Below are 24,004 nucleotides of genomic sequence, written 5' to 3'. Positions count from 1 at the left end.
ACGCTAAGCCGGGGCTTCAGCTCACGCTAGCCCGGCCTCAGCTCACTCTATCCCAGCCTCAGCGCACGCTAAGCCAGGGCTGCCCCTCACGCTAGGCCACTGTGTTTTTCGTTGTGAAAGCGAAACTACTTTGTTTGGTCTTCCAAAAGAGGACACGACTACAAATCAGTGGTATTTACAACACTGTTCCAGAACAGTTTAACCCAAATATCCAGATGTGTGCAGCACAATTTATGGAGGACTGTTTACTGATCCTGGGAGAGTAACGTTAGACTAAAATGCCGGCAGTTCTGACTCACGTAAGTACGTTTTCATTTAAAGGATTTGCCACTGATGATTCAAATGCGAGTTTTGGGCAGTAGAGTAGTTGTTTGTCATTTCTCTGATCACAAATGCAGACATTTACGCGGCGCGATGCAATGCAACGCAACGCGTAAAAAGACAGTATATGTCATTATAATCAGTAATTATGTCCCCAATGTATGCAACAAATGCCTCGTTTGTAATGGGGTTTAATATTTATGTCTCGTCGCTCCGGCCGACACACGGCATCAACAGAATGTGAGGGGCGTAACATTTCCATCTCACGCTTGAGGTATTCGGCCAATCACAATGCATTAGATAGCTGGCCAATCAGAGCACACCTCGCTTTTTCAGACCGATGAGCTTTGTAAAAATCGACACGTTTCAAAAAGGCGGCGCATAGAGGAGAAACAATAATGTACAGTATGTGGAAAATAATGTTGTTTTTTTACTTTAAACCGCATAAACACATTTCATTACACCAAATACACAAAATAATGTTCTTTTTAGCAGCATCATATGACCCCTTTAATGATTAATGCATTATAAAAATATTTTACTAATTAAATTAGGTCCCTTTCCTCCCCTGCACCATTCACCTTCTCCCATGTTTCCTCCATCTCTGTACATCTCTGTTGGTGGCCTTGTTTGTCTATTTACATCTACTAATGTTAAACAAGATTTTACTCCAAATGAGGGGGAGGAGGGGGTGCGATGTGCATTGACGAATAAGCTACAGCACATGTATTACTGCACTGATTGGCTTTTAGCTGTGAGTAGACAATTGTCAATAATACTTTGAAAAAACAGCGACCATAAATGTAAAGAAACGAAGTTGCTTGTCAGCTTTTCCGAACAAGCAACCATATTTTTTTAAATAAGCCCAAAAAAACGCAACCCGTGATATTTTAACATGACTTCACAAAAAAAGAAGCCCAAAGTTGCGTAAAATACGCGGACTTGGCAACTGTGGTAATCTCTCTCACTCTCTCTCTCTCTCTCATAACTTAGTTATTAGCTGCATTAGTCTGCTATCAACGGTTTCAAACCTCTGTTACTAGGTTTAAAATTACGTTTTGGAATTAGCAATGGAGGCATTGGATGAGATGCGGAAGAAATTAATCCTACTCACAATGGCGTTTTAAGTACAAAAACCGGACAAACGGCTCAAAATATTATATCATCTTATCGATGTCTTGAGGTGTGGTAACCAGTGGTGGAAAGAGTACTGAAAAAATATACTCAAGTAAAAGTACCATTACCTTCCAAAAAATGTAGTGTGAGTAGAGTAAAAGTACTTGTCCAAAAAACTACTTGAGTAAGAGTAAAAGAGTAGCCTATATAAAAGTACTCATGAGGATTGAGCTGTGGATTCTACCCCCTCATAATAAACGCTGTACACCGCAATTGATAAGACGAGGCAGTGCAGACCGCGCGTCTCATAAGTGAATGGGAATTTACAGAACGTGGCACTTGCGGGAGTTAACACTGTATGCAATACCTGCAACCTCACACCAAATGTCAGGCCGTGTAGATAGGCAAGCATATATACAAATAATTTAGTAAGCAGAAATCCGAAATTTACCTTAACATATTAAAGTTAGAGGAAGATGCGACTGAATTGATGCTTGAAGAATGCGCTTCCAGCAGCCATGATAAACAGTTGACGGTTAAAGTTTTCTATGCACAATTTGATTTGACGAAAGTCACGAGACCTATTACTTTCTATCCAATCACGTTGATGGATAAAAATAAAATAAAAATAAGCATGTAACGACCACAAACGGAGGAAAATAGCTGAGTAAAAGTACCGATACATCACTTAAAATGTACTCAAGGAAAAGTAAAAGTACACAATTTTTAAACTACTCAAAAAAGTACAATTACTGATAAAAACTACTTAATTACTGTAATGTGAGTATTTGTAATTCATTACTTCACACCCCTGGTGGTAACCATATAAGTGGAATAATTGACTTCGGTCCGTTGAATTCTTAGAAAATAATGCACACCCGAGGTGGTGATGCGGCCACGACAGAAGAGTTTTTCTAAGAAGTTTTTCATTATTTTCTAAGAATTCAATGGCCCGTCATCAATTATTCCTTACTTAAAAAGGCAAATATTTAATTTAAATGAGCACAGATGAGAAGAGAGGCTGAACGAGTGAAGGGGACGCACTGAATGAAAACGCACATTCGGCATTCATTTTAATTCTATTCTGGTGGCATCCAGAGCATGCCACGTATACATATCTATGGCATGCCACATATTCGGTTACCACGGTAACCTTGTAAACAAAGTAGCTGCGCCACTCTCTAAACTGTGTACATTTTTCAAACAGTCATTTAGATATTTATATTTGCTTTAGTCTTCACCATAGCACCAAATAATTAATACTTAAAGACTTATTAAGCTATTTATTTTCAAGCCTAGGAGGAGAGGTCCTGGGTGGCCCGGGATGATATACTAGACCCATCGTTGCTGGAGGAGTTTAACTTCACCCATCCTAATTGTCCCGCACCCCGAGGTCGATGCGCAGCATGAGGGTGTCATGAGGGTGTCATGCCTCGTCGCAGCATGTGGGCGTCAGGAGCCGCCCCTGGAGGAGGGGGTAATGTCAGGGAGTCTCTGCCCTCACAGTCACCTATGTCACCTCAGTCACCAGCCCCGAGACACACCAGATCGCAATCACCTGAGTACTGAGCACCCGTACCTGCAGAGACTCATTAAGTGCACTATATCCCTGCACTCCTCTCACTGTCCGGTCTACCATTCACCAGCTTGAACTTAGCCTGACTCCTACCTGTGTTTGACCTGTTGTTTACTTACCCCTAGAAGCTCCAGTGATCCTGTTCTCCTCCGATCCCGTTCTAATCCTCCCCGGATACCTGCTAAGGATACCAACTAATTACCCAGAGCTAAGAACCCAAGAACTCTCTATCTTCTCATACTCGCCTGTCTTCAACTTGTTCTCCGAATTGTCAATAAACCCTCCTGTTTTGCATCCTATTGTGTCTCTGGCTCAGAGTGTGACACCTATCTATATTGACTGATTTGTTATTATTGTTCAGTAATACTTAACAGGTTCCATTACCATTAGTTAACTACATTAGTTAATATGAAATAACAATGACTGCATTTATTAATCTTAGTTCATGTTAATTTCAACATTTAATAATACATTATACAATCAAAAGTTGCGTCTGCTAATATTATTCAATGTAGCTAACGTTAACTAACAATAAATAGTTGTTTTTTATTAATCAACGTTAACAAAGAATATTACCTATAAGCTATTGCACATTGTTAGTTAATATTAACCTGCTTTAACTATGTTAACTAATGGGACCTTATTGTAAAGTGTTACTGTTAGAAAACACTCTCTGTCTTGTTAAGAGAATGTTCCAGATATGCCTCACCCCTCCTTTTTTCCCCTCTCTCTTATTCCCCCTCCTTTCCTTTTTCTCCCTCTCTCTCACTCTTCTATATACAACGCATTCTCTCTGAATCCCCCCTTCTGTATCCATTTCTCTTTCTTGTATTATGTTTTAAATATCTCTTACTCATATGCGAGGTATGCATGTTTAAATGTATACATTAGTTCTTGGTTTAAAGGCCCCAATAAGGACATGAATGTTAGGACTACAAGGGTAAAGGAGTTCGTGATGAAACCATGAAGACAGTTCAGCATTCTTCGCAAAAGTCTATTCCTAATATGTCCATGTTTTTCTGTACATGTGGCCATTTTATATAAACACATGTTCTTGGCCAAAGATCCTATGTGTATGTTATTCATATCCTCATTGGTTAAGAGGGTGAAACTCCCCTCGACATATGCCTATATAATATCTGTATTTCTATGAATAATTTGAAGTATAGAGGATACATTTGACTGTGTGTTTTCTTACTTCCCAGCCGTCTATTTACACTTTGGGAGACTGAGAAGATTTCACAGTGGCAAAGAGAATTTACAGAGGGACCAATTGTTATTCTTTATTAACAGTTACCTATTGTTCTTTCATTCATTTGAAAGTTGATATTTTGCACTCTAATCTTGAAACACTTGTTTACTTTAAATAAAGTCTTTCTTTAGTAAAGATTTATCTCTTTAGTTATTTACCTCTTTTTACTTACTAAATGACATAGGCTACTGTGATAAAAACCATATACCATGACAAAAGTTTCATAGACTATTGTGAAAATTTTATACCATCACATACTTAATGTACATACAATTTAATAGGACAATAAATAATTACATAATTAGCTTATTAAATAGAGTCTGAAGCAAAATTATTTAAAAACCTTGTGTACTTTCTATATTCTGATCAATTAAATAATTGTGCTTGTAATTGTCTCATTATATCCCCTTATTAAGCTAAAAGACATCATTTGAAATTGCACCCCTACATTTTTTTAATGCGCTCCTAAATTTTTTAACTTAGGAGCACATGTGCTCTTTGGGAAAAATGTAAGCATCAAGCCCTGGAACACCATGATTCCTTTAAGGGTAACACTTTATAATAACTTTCATTAAATCATTAACAAACATTATGTAATGCTTAACGGATCATTAGTTCATATATATTCACATATCTAGAAACATGAAATAATGTGCTTGTTAATGTTTACTAATAAATGTATTAAACATTACCTAATAATTAACATTTCATGTAAATTAAAATGTTTACAAATGTCATTAAACTTCTAATTCATATGATCATGCACATCTTTAAAATCTACAAATGATTTTTACAAATGTTATACAATGATTAAAAGCTTTTGTTAATGCACAACACCTTTGCAGCTATTGAGGTGTGATATGGGTAGGGTTAGGGACAGGTTTGGTGGTATGTAAAATCTACAAATGATTTTTACAAATGTTATACAATGATTAAAAGCTTTTGTTAATGCACAACACCTTTGCAGCTATTGAGGTGTGATATGGGTAGGGTTAGGGACAGGTTTGGTGGTATGGGTAGGTTTAAGGTTGGGTAAGGGGTCAACAGTGTACAGGGGTCAATTTGACTACTATAAGAGAACACGATTCAATCTGTTTATATTGCATTGTTTTGATAAATGAAGTATTTTCTTGAAAAAAATACCCCCCCCCCCTTGATGATGTAGGACTCAAGGAATATTCTGTTTAATGATACACAATATTATACTAATATAAGTGTTGAGGTGATAAATACATGTTTTGCACCCAAATTACAATGTGTGATATGTCTTTACCAAGCATTTAGCTAAACTTAACTAACCACCCTTTACACAAACGTTCAGAGCCAATAAAAATACTAAAAAATGTGTAAATGTTTATAAACATTTACAAATTATGAATAGTCTCCACTTTAGACTGGGTACTGCAAAAACATGAACAAATGATTAATATATGATTTGTAAAGATGTGAAAATAGGGTGAATTCCGGTCATTTGGGACACTTTTTGCCATCAAAATGACAGCTCATAAAGGTACTAATGATTAGTAAATGTTTATAATGTTTATTTAATGTTTACATTTACAATTGATTAATAGTTTCCACTTTAGATTGAGTACTGCAAAAACATTATCAAATAATTGATAAATGATTTAAGATGTGCAAATAGAAGTCCAAATATATGACCTTTACAGACTGTGAATATGAGTTAATTAAAATATTAACATGAATATTTTGTGAAGTGCTTAAAATTACTATTTAAGCTATATTTCACAACATTTGTAAATGTAAAAATGAGCATTAGCTAATATGTGAACTGAAGTTTAATGACATTTGTAAGCATTCAAAAGTACATTAACAAATAAGCTTGTAAATATTGTATAATTTCTGTTAAAACCATTTGTAGATTTTTAAAACGCACTGAAAGTTTAATGACATTTGTAAGCATTCAAAAGTACATTAACAAATAAGCTTGTAAATATTGTATAATTTCTGTTAAAACCATTTGTAGATTTTTAAAACGCACTGAAAGTTTAATGACATTTGTAAGCATTTCAATTTACATTAAATAATGATCTGTTAATCATTTGGTAATGTTTAATAAGTTAATTAGTTAACATTAACAAGCACATTATCTCATATTTCTAGATATGTGAATACATATTAAGCAATGATTAGTTAAACATTATATAATGTTTGTTAATGATTTATTAATGAAAGTTATTATAAAGTGTTACCCCTTTAAGTGTTTGTGTCTGCATCCATCTGCCCCCCTCCAAAAAGCTGTAAACCTAGGGGAAACACTGGAAAGTGTAAGTGAAATGTAAATGATCACAGATCATAACATAAATTTGCTATGTTTGACAGTAACCTGGCTAAAACCAGATAATTACATTACTTTAAATGAGTCTATCCCTCAAGGCAACACGTGTCAGGATCTACTTATTGTAATAATCATACTTTAGACAGGACCGTCCTTTGGCTTTGGGGGGTGCAACTGTTGCAGGAACACTTATTTTGTTTATATGCAAATTGCAGAGGTAATACAAAGCATATATGCATGAATAACAGTACAAAATGTTTTTTTTGTTAGGAGTAGGTAAAATTAGTATTAGTGACTGCCAATACATGTACAGTATGCCAGTGTGCATGAAATATGGTACTCATTGCTTTGAAAAGTTTAATGGTTACAGCTTGATACATGTAATATTTAACTTTTTGTAAGCTATTTTTGTTATTCAGATATTTTGAAGAGTAATTATATTTGTTAACCAAAGAAGGTTAAATTTTTTATTAAAATGTTTAAGTATTACAGTTGTTTTAAAACTAAAAGGCTAAACCATTAAAATAGTTTGACTCTAATTGAGAGAATAAAGAGTTTAATTTCTATTGTCTATGTTTTAAGGTTTATAGGGATTTTAAAATGTAATTAATGATTTGAATAATAAAGTTACTTACTGAGTATCTAAATTACTTTTCAGTAATTAGAAAAGTAATTTAAATACAATATTGATGATGTAATTAGTAATTAATTAGTTTTTGAAAGTAACTTACCCAACACTGGTAGGGACCATGTCAATCGGAGCACAGTTCATGCATGGAGCTCTCTTCTAACGACAGGTGTTAAATAAGAGGGAAATGCAACATATGCAGAGCAGTGGTACGTGAGGACAGAAATTGAGAACCACTGACCCAGAACACTGTCTAACACTTGATGGCCACTCTGTCAATTCTTTGTCATCATTTAGGAATCTGGGTGTGCTATTTGATAGCAATCTTTCCTTTGAAAACCACATTTCTTGCATTTGTAAAATCACATTTGTCCACCTTAAAATATATCTAAATTACGACCTAGGCTTTCAGTGTCAAATGCAGAAATGTTAATGCATGACCTCAAGGCCAGATTGTTGCAATGCTGGGTGGTTGTTTTGCACACTTAATAAACAAACTCCAACTGGTCCAAAATGCAGCAGCTACACTGTAAAATCTAATGCAAGCATGCAAACCTAAGTAAAGTGAAATAGGAATACTATGTTGTACTGACAAATGCTTAGTTAGTATAGTTTACTTACACAAGAGTTCTAGTAACTAAAAAAGAACTGTATTGATCCTTTCATTTAGGTTTACTCATGACTTAGTATAGCTACTCACTGACTCCCAGAGTGCATTGCGGCATAAATAAATTATGCAGTTGCTTTGTTTTACAGTTGTTGATTTTATTTGCCAATTTTATTTGCTGTCTTGTGTCAGTAGTAGCACAACAAAAAGAACAAATAAAATGGTTATTGTTACAATTAATGAAAATAAATGAAACTGAATTGTTACCATTGTTGTGATTCACATGCTGAATGTTTAAAGGGGTCATATGATGCTGCTAAAAAGAACATTATTTTGTGTATTTGGTGCAATGAAATGTGTTTATGCGGTTTAAGGTTAAAAAAAACATTATTTTCTACATACTGAACATTATTGTTTCTCCTCTATGCCCCGCCTTTCTGAAACACGTAGATTTTTACACAGCTCATTGTTCTGAAAAGCGAGGTGTGCTCTGATTGGCCAGCTGTCCAGTGCATTGTGATTGGCCGAATACCTCAAGCGTGTGACGGAAATATTACGCCCCTTACCATATTGTGATGCCCTGTCCGGCCAGAGTGACGAGACAAAAACATTAAAACCCATTATAAATGAGGCATTTGTTGCATCCAGTGGGGACATAATTACGGATTATAATGACTCACACTGTCTTTTTACGCGTTGCGTTGCGTTGCATCGTGCCTAATAAACCATGCCTGCATTTGTGATCTGAGAAATTACAAACAACAAGTGCTAATCTACACTGCCCAAAAACTCGCGTTTGAATCATCAGTGGCAAATTCTTTAAATATAAAAAACCTACTTGCAGTCTGTGAGTCAGAACAGCCGGCATTGTAGGCTCTCTGATCACTGTTTAGTTCATCTTATACCGACCTACAGGCAGAAACTGAAATCAGCTAAACCTGTATTAAGGACTGTAAAAAGATGGATAATGAAGCAAAGCAGGATTTACAAGCTTGTTTTGACTTCACTGATTGGAGCGTTTTTGAAGCTGCTGCCACCGATCTGGACGAGTTCACAGAGACTGTAACATCTTATATCAGTTTCTGTGAAGATATGTGCATTCCTACCAGGACTCATTTAACCTACAACAACGACAAACCATGGTTCACTGCAAAACTCAGACAGCTCCGTCAGGCCAAAGAAGATGCTTACAGGAAGGGGGATTAATGATACACAATATTATACTAATATAAGTGTTGAGGTGATAAATACATGTTTTGCACCCAAATTACAATGTGTGATATGTCTTTACCAAGCATTTAGCTAAACTTAACTAACCACCCTTTACACAAACGTTCAGAGCCAATAAAAATACTAAAAAATGTGTAAATGTTTATAAACATTTACAAATTATGAATAGTCTCCACTTTAGACTGGGTACTGCAAAAACATGAACAAATGATTAATATATGATTTGTAAAGATGTGAAAATAGGGTGAATTCCGGTCATTTGGGACACTTTTTGCCATCAAAATGACAGCTCATAAAGGTACTAATGATTAGTAAATGTTTATAATGTTTATTTAATGTTTACATTTACAATTGATTAATAGTTTCCACTTTAGATTGAGTACTGCAAAAACATTATCAAATAATTGATAAATGATTTAAGATGTGCAAATAGAAGTCCAAATATATGACCTTTACAGACTGTGAATATGAGTTAATTAAAATATTAACATGAATATTTTGTGAAGTGCTTAAAATTACTATTTAAGCTATATTTCACAACATTTGTAAATGTAAAAATGAGCATTAGCTAATATGTGAACTGAAGTTTAATGACATTTGTAAGCATTCAAAAGTACATTAACAAATAAGCTTGTAAATATTGTATAATTTCTGTTAAAACCATTTGTAGATTTTTAAAACGCACTGAAAGTTTAATGACATTTGTAAACATTAACTAATGATCCGTTAAGCATTATATAATGTTTGTAAACGATTTATTAATGAAGCTTTTAATCATTGTAAACCATCTGTCAAAATCATTTGAAGATTTAAAAAAAAAAAGCATGATCATATGAATTGAAAGTTTAATGACATTTGTAAGCATTTCAATTTACATTAAATAATGATCTGTTAATCATTTGGTAATGTTTAATAAGTTAATTAGTTAACATTAACAAGCACATTATCTCATATTTCTAGATATGTGAATACATATTAAGCAATGATTAGTTAAACATTATATAATGTTTGTTAATGATTTATTAATGAAAGTTATTATAAAGTGTTACCCCTTTAAGTGTTTGTGTCTGCATCCATCTGCCCCCCTCCAAAAAGCTGTAAACCTAGGGGAAACACTGGAAAGTGTAAGTGAAATGTAAATGATCACAGATCATAACATAAATTTGCTATGTTTGACAGTAACCTGGCTAAAACCAGATAATTACATTACTTTAAATGAGTCTATCCCTCAAGGCAACACGTGTCAGGATCTACTTATTGTAATAATCATACTTTAGACAGGACCGTCCTTTGGCTTTGGGGGGTGCAACTGTTGCAGGAACACTTATTTTGTTTATATGCAAATTGCAGAGGTAATACAAAGCATATATGCATGAATAACAGTACAAAATGTTTTTTTTGTTAGGAGTAGGTAAAATTAGTATTAGTGACTGCCAATACATGTACAGTATGCCAGTGTGCATGAAATATGGTACTCATTGCTTTGAAAAGTTTAATGGTTACAGCTTGATACATGTAATATTTAACTTTTTGTAAGCTATTTTTGTTATTCAGATATTTTGAAGAGTAATTATATTTGTTAACCAAAGAAGGTTAAATTTTTTATTAAAATGTTTAAGTATTACAGTTGTTTTAAAACTAAAAGGCTAAACCATTAAAATAGTTTGACTCTAATTGAGAGAATAAAGAGTTTAATTTCTATTGTCTATGTTTTAAGGTTTATAGGGATTTTAAAATGTAATTAATGATTTGAATAATAAAGTTACTTACTGAGTATCTAAATTACTTTTCAGTAATTAGAAAAGTAATTTAAATACAATATTGATGATGTAATTAGTAATTAATTAGTTTTTGAAAGTAACTTACCCAACACTGGTAGGGACCATGTCAATCGGAGCACAGTTCATGCATGGAGCTCTCTTCTAACGACAGGTGTTAAATAAGAGGGAAATGCAACATATGCAGAGCAGTGGTACGTGAGGACAGAAATTGAGAACCACTGACCCAGAACACTGTCTAACACTTGATGGCCACTCTGTCAATTCTTTGTCATCATTTAGGAATCTGGGTGTGCTATTTGATAGCAATCTTTCCTTTGAAAACCACATTTCTTGCATTTGTAAAATCACATTTGTCCACCTTAAAATATATCTAAATTACGACCTAGGCTTTCAGTGTCAAATGCAGAAATGTTAATGCATGACCTCAAGGCCAGATTGTTGCAATGCTGGGTGGTTGTTTTGCACACTTAATAAACAAACTCCAACTGGTCCAAAATGCAGCAGCTACACTGTAAAATCTAATGCAAGCATGCAAACCTAAGTAAAGTGAAATAGGAATACTATGTTGTACTGACAAATGCTTAGTTAGTATAGTTTACTTACACAAGAGTTCTAGTAACTAAAAAAGAACTGTATTGATCCTTTCATTTAGGTTTACTCATGACTTAGTATAGCTACTCACTGACTCCCAGAGTGCATTGCGGCATAAATAAATTATGCAGTTGCTTTGTTTTACAGTTGTTGATTTTATTTGCCAATTTTATTTGCTGTCTTGTGTCAGTAGTAGCACAACAAAAAGAACAAATAAAATGGTTATTGTTACAATTAATGAAAATAAATGAAACTGAATTGTTACCATTGTTGTGATTCACATGCTGAATGTTTAAAGGGGTCATATGATGCTGCTAAAAAGAACATTATTTTGTGTATTTGGTGCAATGAAATGTGTTTATGCGGTTTAAGGTTAAAAAAAACATTATTTTCTACATACTGAACATTATTGTTTCTCCTCTATGCCCCGCCTTTCTGAAACACGTAGATTTTTACACAGCTCATTGTTCTGAAAAGCGAGGTGTGCTCTGATTGGCCAGCTGTCCAGTGCATTGTGATTGGCCGAATACCTCAAGCGTGTGACGGAAATATTACGCCCCTTACCATATTGTGATGCCCTGTCCGGCCAGAGTGACGAGACAAAAACATTAAAACCCATTATAAATGAGGCATTTGTTGCATCCAGTGGGGACATAATTACGGATTATAATGACTCACACTGTCTTTTTACGCGTTGCGTTGCGTTGCATCGTGCCTAATAAACCATGCCTGCATTTGTGATCTGAGAAATTACAAACAACAAGTGCTAATCTACACTGCCCAAAAACTCGCGTTTGAATCATCAGTGGCAAATTCTTTAAATATAAAAAACCTACTTGCAGTCTGTGAGTCAGAACAGCCGGCATTGTAGGCTCTCTGATCACTGTTTAGTTCATCTTATACCGACCTACAGGCAGAAACTGAAATCAGCTAAACCTGTATTAAGGACTGTAAAAAGATGGATAATGAAGCAAAGCAGGATTTACAAGCTTGTTTTGACTTCACTGATTGGAGCGTTTTTGAAGCTGCTGCCACCGATCTGGACGAGTTCACAGAGACTGTAACATCTTATATCAGTTTCTGTGAAGATATGTGCATTCCTACCAGGACTCATTTAACCTACAACAACGACAAACCATGGTTCACTGCAAAACTCAGACAGCTCCGTCAGGCCAAAGAAGATGCTTACAGGAAGGGGGATAATGTCTTGTATAAACAGGCTAAATACACACTGGAAAAGGAGATCAGAGTGGCAAAGAGGAATTATTCTGAAAAAATAAAGATTAAATTATCTTCCAGTGACTCGGCATCAGTGTGAAAAAGTCTAAAAGAAATCACCAACTACAAGACACCATCCTCCAGCACTGTGGAGAATCAACACCTGGCAGACGATCTGAACGAGTTCTACTGCAGGTTTGAAAAAACACCCCACACCCGCCCTGAACACCGTGACTTGATTTCATGCATCTAAGTGATAGATAATCCGCAGTTTATCATTCAGTTTAATAGCATCAAGTTAAAGAGGGTAAATTTTATCATTCAGCTGTACTGTGCACATGCATTTCAGACACTTACATTATGTTATTGCTCTGTTCATGCAGTAAATGCGAGTCCTTGAATAAACAGGGTTTAACTTCAACTGTTCAGGTAATTTGAATGGTATGACCCATTTTAAGGGCAGCCAGAATTACATTTCAAAATCAGTTCAAGCTATTAGAAAAGTATCCTCATACTTACAAGTAGTGTTGTCACTTGTACTAAAAAAATTAAAACGTTACGGTACCAGGTTTTTTTTAAGCACCGGTGGTACCGAGTACCCAGTCAACCCGGTTCTTGATGCGCTATCTTGAAAGCTTTCCTCTTCATAAAAGCACTGAGACATGGTGACCTCAAAAGGAGGAAACACATCAAATTAACAAAACACTTTAAAGACCAACACCTGGATCAAATGAAAGAATTCAAGCAGGTAAGTTTCATTTTAATTTTTAATATTTAGATCTTCTGATATGAATATTATTCCATATTTTAATTTGAATGTCGGATTGAAATAAACATCGCCGTTCGCATAGTTAATCGTTAGCATAAGCGTGGCTAACGCTAATATAATGAGCATTAGAATGAAGTTTCTTTATTAACTATTTAATGCTCCTATAACTTTTATTAGGGTGATATGATGGTATTTACTGTTTTTACACACCAGAGGCTTTTAAATGAATTGTGAATCTAAAATATGCGTGTTAGAGAATGTACAAATGGTTAACATTGTTTATGTCATATCAGTCTGTCAAAAAAGCAGTTCTGGGCTTTTTTTTTTTTTTAGCTAACTTAGTTAGTTGTTATTCTTGGCTGGATAACTCTAGCAGATTTTAAAAGCCCTTTAAAATTAAATATGTACACAGTTTGGATTAAATGAAAGTAACGTCACATTTTATCTCCTGTATAGACTTTACAATAAGATACCACGATAACATGACATGACTTCATGTTAATGAAGTTGATCTAACATCAAATTACAGTGTGTGAACAATATATTTTTACAACATTAATTTATGTTTTTGAATGTTATTTAATACAAACACTTGATCATTCATGTTTGTTCATTGTGCATTTTAACAGATTTAACTTTTGATTTTATGTATTAGTAAATTTTGAAATTAACCCTAAGAAGAATAATTGCTATAACTTTTGTTTATTGATAGGTCATGTTATCTAACAAATGGAATCTTCTTGTTCAGTGTTTTTAATACTACAGTTTTCATCTATTTGATATACACTTGACTTAAAATATATGTAATCTTATATACATTTATTATAAAAGCTGAGGTTTGTTATTTACTGAAAAGTTATATTTTAGCTGTTGTCAATGATCTAATGTTGCATTTGGACAGACTCAGCCCATTGCTTTACTTAAGTATATTATATTTTCCTTTTACAGCTGCAGGAAGATCATGAAACACACCAGCAAACCCTAAAACAGACAACAGTTTGCAGTTGTTTTTCAGAGGCAGCAGAAATATGACAAAAACTTTTGGGTGAAACTTGTTTACTTTTTTTCATACTTTTATTATTTGCGGGAAAACTTGAAACACAGTTTTAAATAAGTATAAAGAATGCCATTGATTTTTGTACATTTTATTTTTGTTTGACTTTATTAATAAAAAAGAATGTGTTTTTTTAATTAGCATGTTTTTGTGTTTTGCTTTGGTACCGAAATTGGTACAGAGAACCGTGGATTTTCACTGGTATTGGTACCGTGACAACATTACTTACAAGTAAAGCTTCAAATTACAAGATTTTTTTTTTCTGTAACTTTTCTTGCTCTGAAAACAACAATTTTACCCTATATTACTCAAATATTCCTCAATCCAAATATAGTATTAGCTGTCGACCCAAAAAAAGAGCGTTTAGGACACAAAAGTAGAGCGCAACGTGTCATATTACTCTGACAACTAAGCCCACTGGAGGGAAACGTAATCGGCAACAGGAAACATTCATTATTTTTAACCATGTCAAAGGATTATTTCACCACCCTATGTGAGCCTGAGAGGAGATATATTTATACATTTTATTGGTCTACGTCAGTGCCCCTTTTCCTTATCTTCCTTTTGTTTGAGAAATGATCCAACTGAATGGCCCAATGTGAAATACCTCGACATGTACAACTATTTGTGTCCTTAAACGCTCGTTTTTTGGGGTCGACAGCTTATAAAAACTTAGTTCTGGGTTTTTTAGCTTGTTTACTGTACACCTTGTCACACAGCAGCTTTTAGGCATTGCTCTGTTTTTGTTATAAGTCAGAAATGACGAGGCAGATTCTCGCAATACAAAGTCAATGGAGAGCGTTGGGTTGTTTTCCCCCCGGTGTGGGCGTGGCCTAAATGCGCTCTGTCTCTATAACGCTTATTGTGAGAGAACTGTCATCATCTGCTCATGTGATAGTTAGTGGCTGTCCTGAGGAGGGATCAATCATGAGCTGCTCAGAAAATGTGTTGAGTGTTATGGCCAGAATGGAAAGGACTAACACTTTGTAAGCTGAAACACACATTAACAGACAAGATTAAAGGCACTTGTTTAGACTATCTTAACAGAGAGTCTTGTTTTACCTGAACTTGGCAGAGCTAGGTGCTGATGGCATAGACATACTCCTGGCTTTAGTTCTGTTCCGGAACACTTTTCCACGGAAAGGCTCCTCACTGCAATCACAGGCTGAGCAACAATAGAGAAAAGGCTCTAATTTTGCATCCGACTTCAGTGTCCACTTAGACTCTACAGAATCCTCCATCTGGATGCAAAAGATGGAACAACAGCAAAATATGAGTGTGACTTCACAGACAGGATACACAGAAAGATACAGCCTTTTTTTCTCAGGCCTAACATGCAACATGCTGTGTTCAGGAAAAGAGTTGGGAAAATCACACATAACAGAGAGGAACAATGCTTGGTATATGCTACAACTGTTTAAACTATCTATGTTCTTCATCATACCCTTAGCCTGTTAAAACTGTCTATTAGCAAGCTTTTAAGATTTTAGATAAAAAGTCAAATAAAGTTTTTATTTATTTATGAGCTGGAGATTCCCTTCAATTTCAAATTAATCAAGTCTATTTACTGATTTAGTGTTGTGTTTTTAAAGATTCTTAAAGTCTGTGTGAACCGGAAGTTTCTGTCAACTTTAGTTCAGTATGGTGGCATATTTCCAACTGAAATAGAATATTGAATAGAGGGCGGAATTTTATTTTTGCGCTCCTCCTCTCATCTTTCACTTGCAGCAAACTAGCGATTGGAGGGGTGTGGTTAAGGATTTTCTGCCCAAGCGTCAAACGGATGTCATCAGAGAAGGAATTCCATTCCAGAGCGGAAGCAGTACTTTTTACTTTTATATTAATGTGAAAATGAGCCATCTTGGCTAAATGACATAAATGAAAATTTCAACATTTGTAAAAAAAAAAGTTGATGAAATTAAATGTCACTCCTTCTTAAAACTGAGTGACGCCCTTGAACCATATAAATGCACAATTTATGCCATTCTAGTTACTAGACAAAAAAACAAACAATGAGAGAAGATCTGTAGAGTGAGCATTTATTATTACGAAAAGCCTTTAAGCCTTTCTTGTTTTTAAGCTTGTGATCTGTCTTAACCACATTTTTGTCGCGATCCGAGTATAAAAATAAAGCATGCATCTGATATGGCCACAATCCTATACGCGTCATAATACGCTATCGCGATAAACGCTTAGTTTTACTAAGTATGTTATTAAATAAATGCATTTAAGAATAGGATAAGTGCATTAGCCGCTAATGTGGCAGCTGAATAGCAGTACCTCACTTAGGCTTGATCCCGATCCTTTCAAACAAACAAATAAAGCAGCTATTTAGCCCACTATATGTCTAGCAATACAGCAGATGTTATCCCCTTTGGCTGTGAAGGTAGGACATTAATACTTCCATTGCTATATGTTTCGGGACGGAGACAGGGCTAACCGGTTAAATAATCCGTTCAGCTGTCATCTGTACACGAGCGGAAGACTTCCTGGAGACGACATCAAACCTGCGCCCATTGGATTATACAGAAAGGCGGGTCTTGCTTTGAGTAATGAATATTCATTACTTAAAGCGTCATTATTATTGGCACAATGAGCAAAAGAGATTAAAAATCTCTCAGAGCGCGTTTGAAATACCAAACACAGAACCAACACAAAATAGGCAGCTGGCAGCAGGATGTACCTGAGGAACCTGTAGACACTGTTGCCAATTTACCTTCTTTTTTTCTTTTTTTTACGGTCCTTGCAATAATGCAAAAACAGTAATTATTGTTGTACAGTGTGACAAAATATTATGCTATATTTATGTGTGCATGCAGTAGCCGCGGCTGCATCCCTTCTTCCTTCACGCATGGCCGCGGGAACTAGGGGTGCTGATATCCTGAAATTAATAGACACTTGTACTTTTTAAATGTGCATTTCTGCCCAGTATGGTAATCGTATGTTGAATATTAATGAGCCAGCAGCATATAGGAGAGAGATTAAACAGGAAACAGAAACAATGAGATGAACCACATAGAAAAGAAACAATTATTTGTACACAAGCAAATATAAAACGTTTTTTTTTTTTGGTCAGTTTTGTAAACACTAATTTCGTAAACATAGTAGCCTAATGTGTTTGTTGGTAATCAAGTGACCTCTGGTGGCAGGATGGACATAAGACACCAATTTTATTATCTTATTTTCCTATTTTTCCTTCAGTAAAAACAATAAATATCATTCCAGGGCTGTACTTCAATTTTTTTTTTTTTTTTTTTTGCATATTGCACTGGTGCTGCAGACATTGAATGTTTTTACATTAATATTCTGCATAGGGCACACTGGTGCTACAGACACTGAATGGTTTTACATTAACGTCTTGTACAGGGCAGACAATCCAAACCTTATTGTTTTCAGACAAAAATTTTTTTATTAGTTATTAATAATAATAATAAAAAAATAAAAATAAAAAAAACAGGTTTGCTGTACTTGTAGGGCTGCACAATTTGGCTAAAAATTTTGTTTTTATATCAATATATCAACATAACTAATAATGATTATGGTTATTATTTCTAAATAAAAACATTAAACAAAATAAGGAATATTACTTTTGTAATTACACTATTTCACTATAATATGCTAAACTGAGTATTTAAGAATACATATTATAATAAATATAGCTGCAAGAAAAAAAAAAGTACACTTCTCTACCTTGGAGAAAAACATAAGGATTTGCAAATGTTTACCTCAAAGTTCTTAATTATTTTTTATATTTTACCCAAATTAGGGTTTTGTGAGCAGTAATGACTACTCAATTAATGTAATTTTTTTTCATTCATACTCGTAGCCAGAGGACGTCCTCACGCAGAAACTCCACAAGTGAGACTCACTGATGACGTTCCAGGAAATCCCTTATTTTTATTTTTTTTATTGCAGTTTAGAACAAAGAACATATAAGGGCAATAACATTTAAACTGAATCAAAACAAATACTTAAAAAAAATAAGAAAAAAATAAGAAAAGCAATAAAAAAAAATCACACGTCTGTAAACAACTACAAATTATATACATTTTAATATGGTTTTTTTTGCTTTATTATTTCTTGTTTCTTTTATGAAGTGACCTATTTCTATTTTGAAATGAGTAAAATTAGTTTTTTTCACGGCCCATTTACATTTGTGAATAAAGAATTTTCCATATATAATGAGTAAATTCACAATATACCAAATTTTGAAGTCAACAGTATACTCATAAAAAAATAAAACATAAAAAAATAAGAAAAAAATAAGAAAAGCAATAAAAAAAAATCACACGTCTGTAAACAACTACAAATTATATACATTTTAATATGTTTTTTTTTGCTTTATTATTTCTTGTTTCTTTTATGAAGTGACCTATTTCTATTTTGAAATGAGTAAAATTAGTTTTTTTCACGGCCCATTTACATTTGTGAATAAAGAATTTTCCATATATAATGAGTAAATTCACAATATACCAAATTTTGAAGTCAACAGTATACTCATAAAAAAATAAAACATCCTTTTCTTTGAGTTGCAAAATTAGTACTTTGTTTAACAAACAAAAAAAATCACACCAAAATAATTTTGTATAAATACAATCATAAAATAAATAAATGAACAATACTCTAATTTTCCTCTTTACAAAAGTACTTTAAGTCAATGTCTTTACAAAACTTTGCAATTACCTGTTTTACAGGATAAATGCGATGAACAATCTTGTATGATACTTCTCTAATTTTATTTGTGATACAAAAACGTCTGGAGATCTTAAAGGTTTCTTTCCAGTTGACATCTTGAAATTGTGATCTCCAAAAACCAATGGCTAAAGGAACACTGGAAATTTGGCAAATCGTTCTAAGATAATTATTATTACATTTTTGTTCTTTTATATTTATACCTTCCAGTTTAACACTGAAATCTAAATTTGTTTTTTCGACTATATCATTTTCTAATCATTTCCTAAGTTCTGAAGGAATGGCATTAATTACCACCATATACTCCTTAACAGGTATATAAAATGAAAAATTTTCTAAAAACTCTGAAAATGTAAGCACATGACCATTGCTCCTATTCAAAAGTTGAGAAACCAACTAAATATTTTTTTTAAATCAATTAACTAAAAATTTATTTTGATGTATAATATATTTATTATTCCAAATTAAGCATTTGTGAGGGGAAAATTTGTGTTTGTATATAATCATCCATGATAACAATGCCTGTTTGTGAAAATTGGAAAGTTTTATGGGAAGCTTGCTAATATTTAAATTACAATTAAGAAGAAATTCAGTACCACCTACTTTTTCAAAAAATAATATTAGGGATGTAATACCATAGCTTATCTTTTGAACGGATATAATTTTGTATCCACTTAATTTTAAAAATAGTGTTAGATATTTCAGTACATTTAGCCCACCTTGGTTAAGTGGCAACAAAGTATTTTTTTTATTCAAATAATGATGTTTATTTTTCCAAATAAAATTATATATACATTTATTTATCTCATTAATGATACTTTTTGGAATATCTATAGCCATTGTGGAGTAAACTAGTCTGGATAAACCTTCAGATTTTGATAATAAAACTCTCCTGTTAAAAGAAAGGTCTCTCATCAGCCAAATATTAAATTTCTTTTGAATTTTATTCATTATTGGGGTATAATTAAGATTTATTCTTTCTTTTTGATCTTTGCATATCGTAATTCCTAAATAAGTGATATAGTGTTTTATTACACTATTACTGGGTCTTTCTTTTAAAGCAAACAATTCACATGTTTTAATATTTGTAACTAACCCTGATACTAAATAGATTTCATGAAGACACTCAAGAGCCACTTTTAATTATTTTATGTCTTTTAGAAAATTGCCGTATCATCTCCTAACTGGGAACATTTAATTACATTATTGGCCAACTGGATACCTTGAAATGGATTGATTTTAATATGAAGATACAATACTTGCATGACCAATAAAAATAACAGAGGAGATAATGGATCTCCTTGTTTAACACCTCTACCTATATTAAATCTAGGAGTGGTCCCGAAGGGTAGTTTAACAGAGCTATTACAATCATTATATAATGTTTGAACTCCACGGATAAAATTGTTGCCAAAACCAAAGGAATCAAGAACTTCAAATAAAAATTTGTGGTTTACAGTATGGAATGCTTTATAATAATCTATTTTAAAAAATTAACTATCATCGTTTAAAATAAATTTGTAGTCAATCAAATCTAATATTAATCAAATATTATTGCCAATATATCTACCACGTAAGAAGCCAGATTGACAATCATCTATAATTTCATTTAAAACTAACTTTAATCGACTTGCAAATATATGTGAAAGTAATTTAGTATTATTATTGATTAGAGTTATAGGTCTCCAATTTTCTATATTTAATACGCCTTTACCTGACTTAGGAATCAATGTAATCAATCCCTGTAACATAGTTGGCAACATTACTTCATTTTGCAAAATTTCTTTGAAGACATATAAAAGAAACTCTGAGATATCTTCTTTGAACTCTTTATAAAATTCACAGGTCAGCCTATCGTTACCTGGTGCTTTATTATTTTTAAGCTTTTCAATGCTTTTTTTAATTTCTTCAAGAGTTATGTCTTGATCACATATGTATTTAGAATGATGATCTATAGTTTTTGCATTTTTTTTAAGTAAAAAAAGCAACATTACCTATATTATTATTTTGGGCATATAACTTTTCATAAAATGTAACAACAAAATTAGATATTAATTTTGTGTCCACTGTAAGAGAATCATTAATCTTGAGTTTCGATTTTTTCTTTCAAGATTGAAAAAATATTTAGAATTCGATTCACCTTTTTCTAACCACTTTCTCCTTGACCTATAAACGCGCCCATAGCTTTATATTCATAGATTTGTTCTAATTCCAATTGTAGTTTTATTAAAATATTTTTATCTTGTTCACTTTCTATTTGTTTGTCATGTATATCAATTATGTTTTGAATTAAACTGTTTTCTTTGTTTCTTTTGGTTTTGGCAATTTCTTTACTTCTTGAGACTGCAAATTTTCTAATTTCATATTTAATAATTTCCCAATTTGTTTCATATAAGCCTGATATTTTTTTAGCATTATTGTAACATTTCTTTATCACACTTTTAACATTATCCTTAAACTGAACATCTTCAAAAAGTTAATTATTTAATTTCCAGTAATCCAGTATACAGTATATTCTTGTATCACCAAGGCTGATAACTAAATGGATCATTCTATGGTCACTGAAGACTGAAGGCACTATATCAGTCTCCTGAATTTGAGTCCCAAGTTCCTCAGATGTTAAGCAAAAGTAAATTCTAGATTGTATAGATCTATCCTTATTACTCCAAGTAAAGTATATCTTATCAAGATTCCTGTGCCTCCATTCATCCCGACAATTTAATTGGGAACATAAATTAAATATATCAGTATATTGGGACTGTCTACTGATACAGGGAGGAAAACAATCCAAAAAAAGGATCATTAATAGTGTTCCATTCACCACCTAAAATCAACTGGGCACTTCGGTATATTTTAAAGAAATCCAGAATTTCTTCTCTAAAATTTTGTAATAACAACCTGTTTTGTAGAGTATAATTGTCACCATAGATGTTCCCCAAACTTGGAAACTCCCATAGAGAATGCAGAATTGGAGTTGTTTGTTGCATGATAAAGTCATTCATAAACAAGCCGTTAGAGCCTAAGTGGCACGGACCACATCAAGTGATGTTGATTACAGCAGCTGCAGTGTTGTGTCAGGGAAGGAAAACCTGGACTCATGTGTCACACTGTAAAGTTGTTCCCCCACCTACAGGGATAGGATAGGACACAAGGACCAGTGAGGAGCCCAGGGAAGAACCGAATGCAACAGGCTTCGGTGGCCAACCCTGCGGTGAAGACTCCCTCATAGGCCTTCCCCATCCACTAGTCCATCCTTACCTCACTGTTCTTTAGGTGTCGCAGGAATTAAGAAATAGGGAAAGAAGGAACAACAATAGCAGACTCAGATCGAACAAAGGATACAACCCTAGTGTTTGCAGTCTTTTACAACAAATACTGCTCTGTCGTCTTTTGTTTTCTTTCTTACTCTGTGCAGATACCACTTGATGGCTGTCCCGAGACCCATACGCACTGACCTCCTCACCTGCGTATGAAGCCACAACCTCTTAAAGACAACTAGACCCACTGCCCAGCCAACTGTCACTGAAGAAAAAAAATAATTAAATACACAACGCAGACAATCACATATGGGAACTTCAGTCATCCATCAACATGATCAAGATTGACATTCTTGATCTTTCAGCAAAATTACACCAGATGACTGAAGATAAGTCTTCATGGTTCAGAAACCTGTTAGGTAAACCCTGGCTGTGGATCAAGGAAATAGCAATTCTGCTGTTGTTTTTTCCTACTGGTGTACTATCTATGCGTCCACAGTATCGTGTTTCATTCAACAAATGACCCACGGCCATCACGAGGAAATGACAGTTCCAACCAGAAAAGACTATTACCCGTAAGAACTTCACGGACCCTAGCTGCATGTTTGTTTCTGTGTCAACATGCCGTTCGTCACTACAGACAATCAACACAGAGCAAGTGCTATGTGCCTGTAATGATCACAGGTTACAAGAATTAACTTTTAAGTGTCTAAATTTGTATTTTGTGAGAGTTATTAGAACTCTCAAAGGGGGAACTGTGGGATTACAAATTGAAGAATCTGTTTAAAATATGCTGATCCTATGTTCTGGCATAGCATCACATGAAAAACTAAGGTGAAGTACATTGTATTTAGCATTTAAGGTAAATTACATCAGACAAATGATTATCTTAAGCAAAGTGTAGCAAGAGGTTCCTGTCTGTTCCTGTTCTCTTATTGTTAGTCAAATGAACCAGATTACTGAGACTATCACCTTTTGTTTGTAATGGCTCTTGGTGCCTCTGCCCCAGTCTTTGAGTAGTTATACTGATTGGATTAGGACTGTCAGACTGATTGGATTAGCACCTATGCATTTGAATGACACTGTTGTGCTGATGAGATCAAGACTGGGAAAATGCCGGTGTCGGGCTGATTCCTGTACTTCACTTGCATGCTTTGTTTAAGGTCATCACCCAGGTGCTTTGTCTCCATTTCTAAGCACTGCCCCCTAAATGTATAGAAACTACAATGTATCACTGCCATAGTTAGACTTTTGATGACTGCAGCCCCACGCAGCGCATTCTCAATAAAGAACTCTGCTGAAGACACCCAAGAGTCTCCTGGTCTCTGCTTCGACAAGGAAAAAGTTTCCAACACCCCACACATAGTGAGAATGCAATACCGGCCATGTAAGGAATGACATGTGGTAACATGCATACTAGACCTGACAACAACATAATGCCAAGGCATATATTATAGAAATATACATTACATTTACATTTTAGTCATTTAGCAGACGCTTTTATCCAAAGCGACTTACAAAAGAGGACAATAAAAGCAGTCAAAACTAACAAAAGAGCAACAATATATAAGTGCAAATGACAAGTCTCGGTTAGCCTAACGCAAGGTATATAT

General features: G+C 34.0%; 1 protein-coding gene across 1 annotated transcript in view; it reads right to left on the bottom strand.

The window, feature by feature from the left end:
* Positions 1–16,914, bottom strand: part of nadka (NAD kinase a) — a 96,593-nt gene extending 79,679 nt beyond the window's left edge. Inside the window, exons 1-2 of the mRNA XM_016285203.1 lie at positions 16,723–16,914; positions 15,505–15,683 (exon numbers count right to left, since the gene is read on the bottom strand). Coding sequence (XP_016140689.1) covers positions 15,505–15,683 — 179 coding nt within the window. The 5' untranslated portion in view covers positions 16,723–16,914. The remainder of the gene's footprint in view (positions 1–15,504; positions 15,684–16,722) is intronic.
* Positions 16,915–24,004: the final 7,090 nt, after the last annotated feature.

This window comes from Sinocyclocheilus grahami, unplaced genomic scaffold (assembly GCF_001515645.1).
Source record: "Sinocyclocheilus grahami isolate Dianchi unplaced genomic scaffold, SAMN03320097.WGS_v1.1 scaffold194.1, whole genome shotgun sequence".
NCBI classification, from domain to species: domain Eukaryota; kingdom Metazoa; phylum Chordata; class Actinopteri; order Cypriniformes; family Cyprinidae; genus Sinocyclocheilus; species Sinocyclocheilus grahami.
This window is presented reverse-complemented; position numbering and strand designations above follow the sequence as displayed.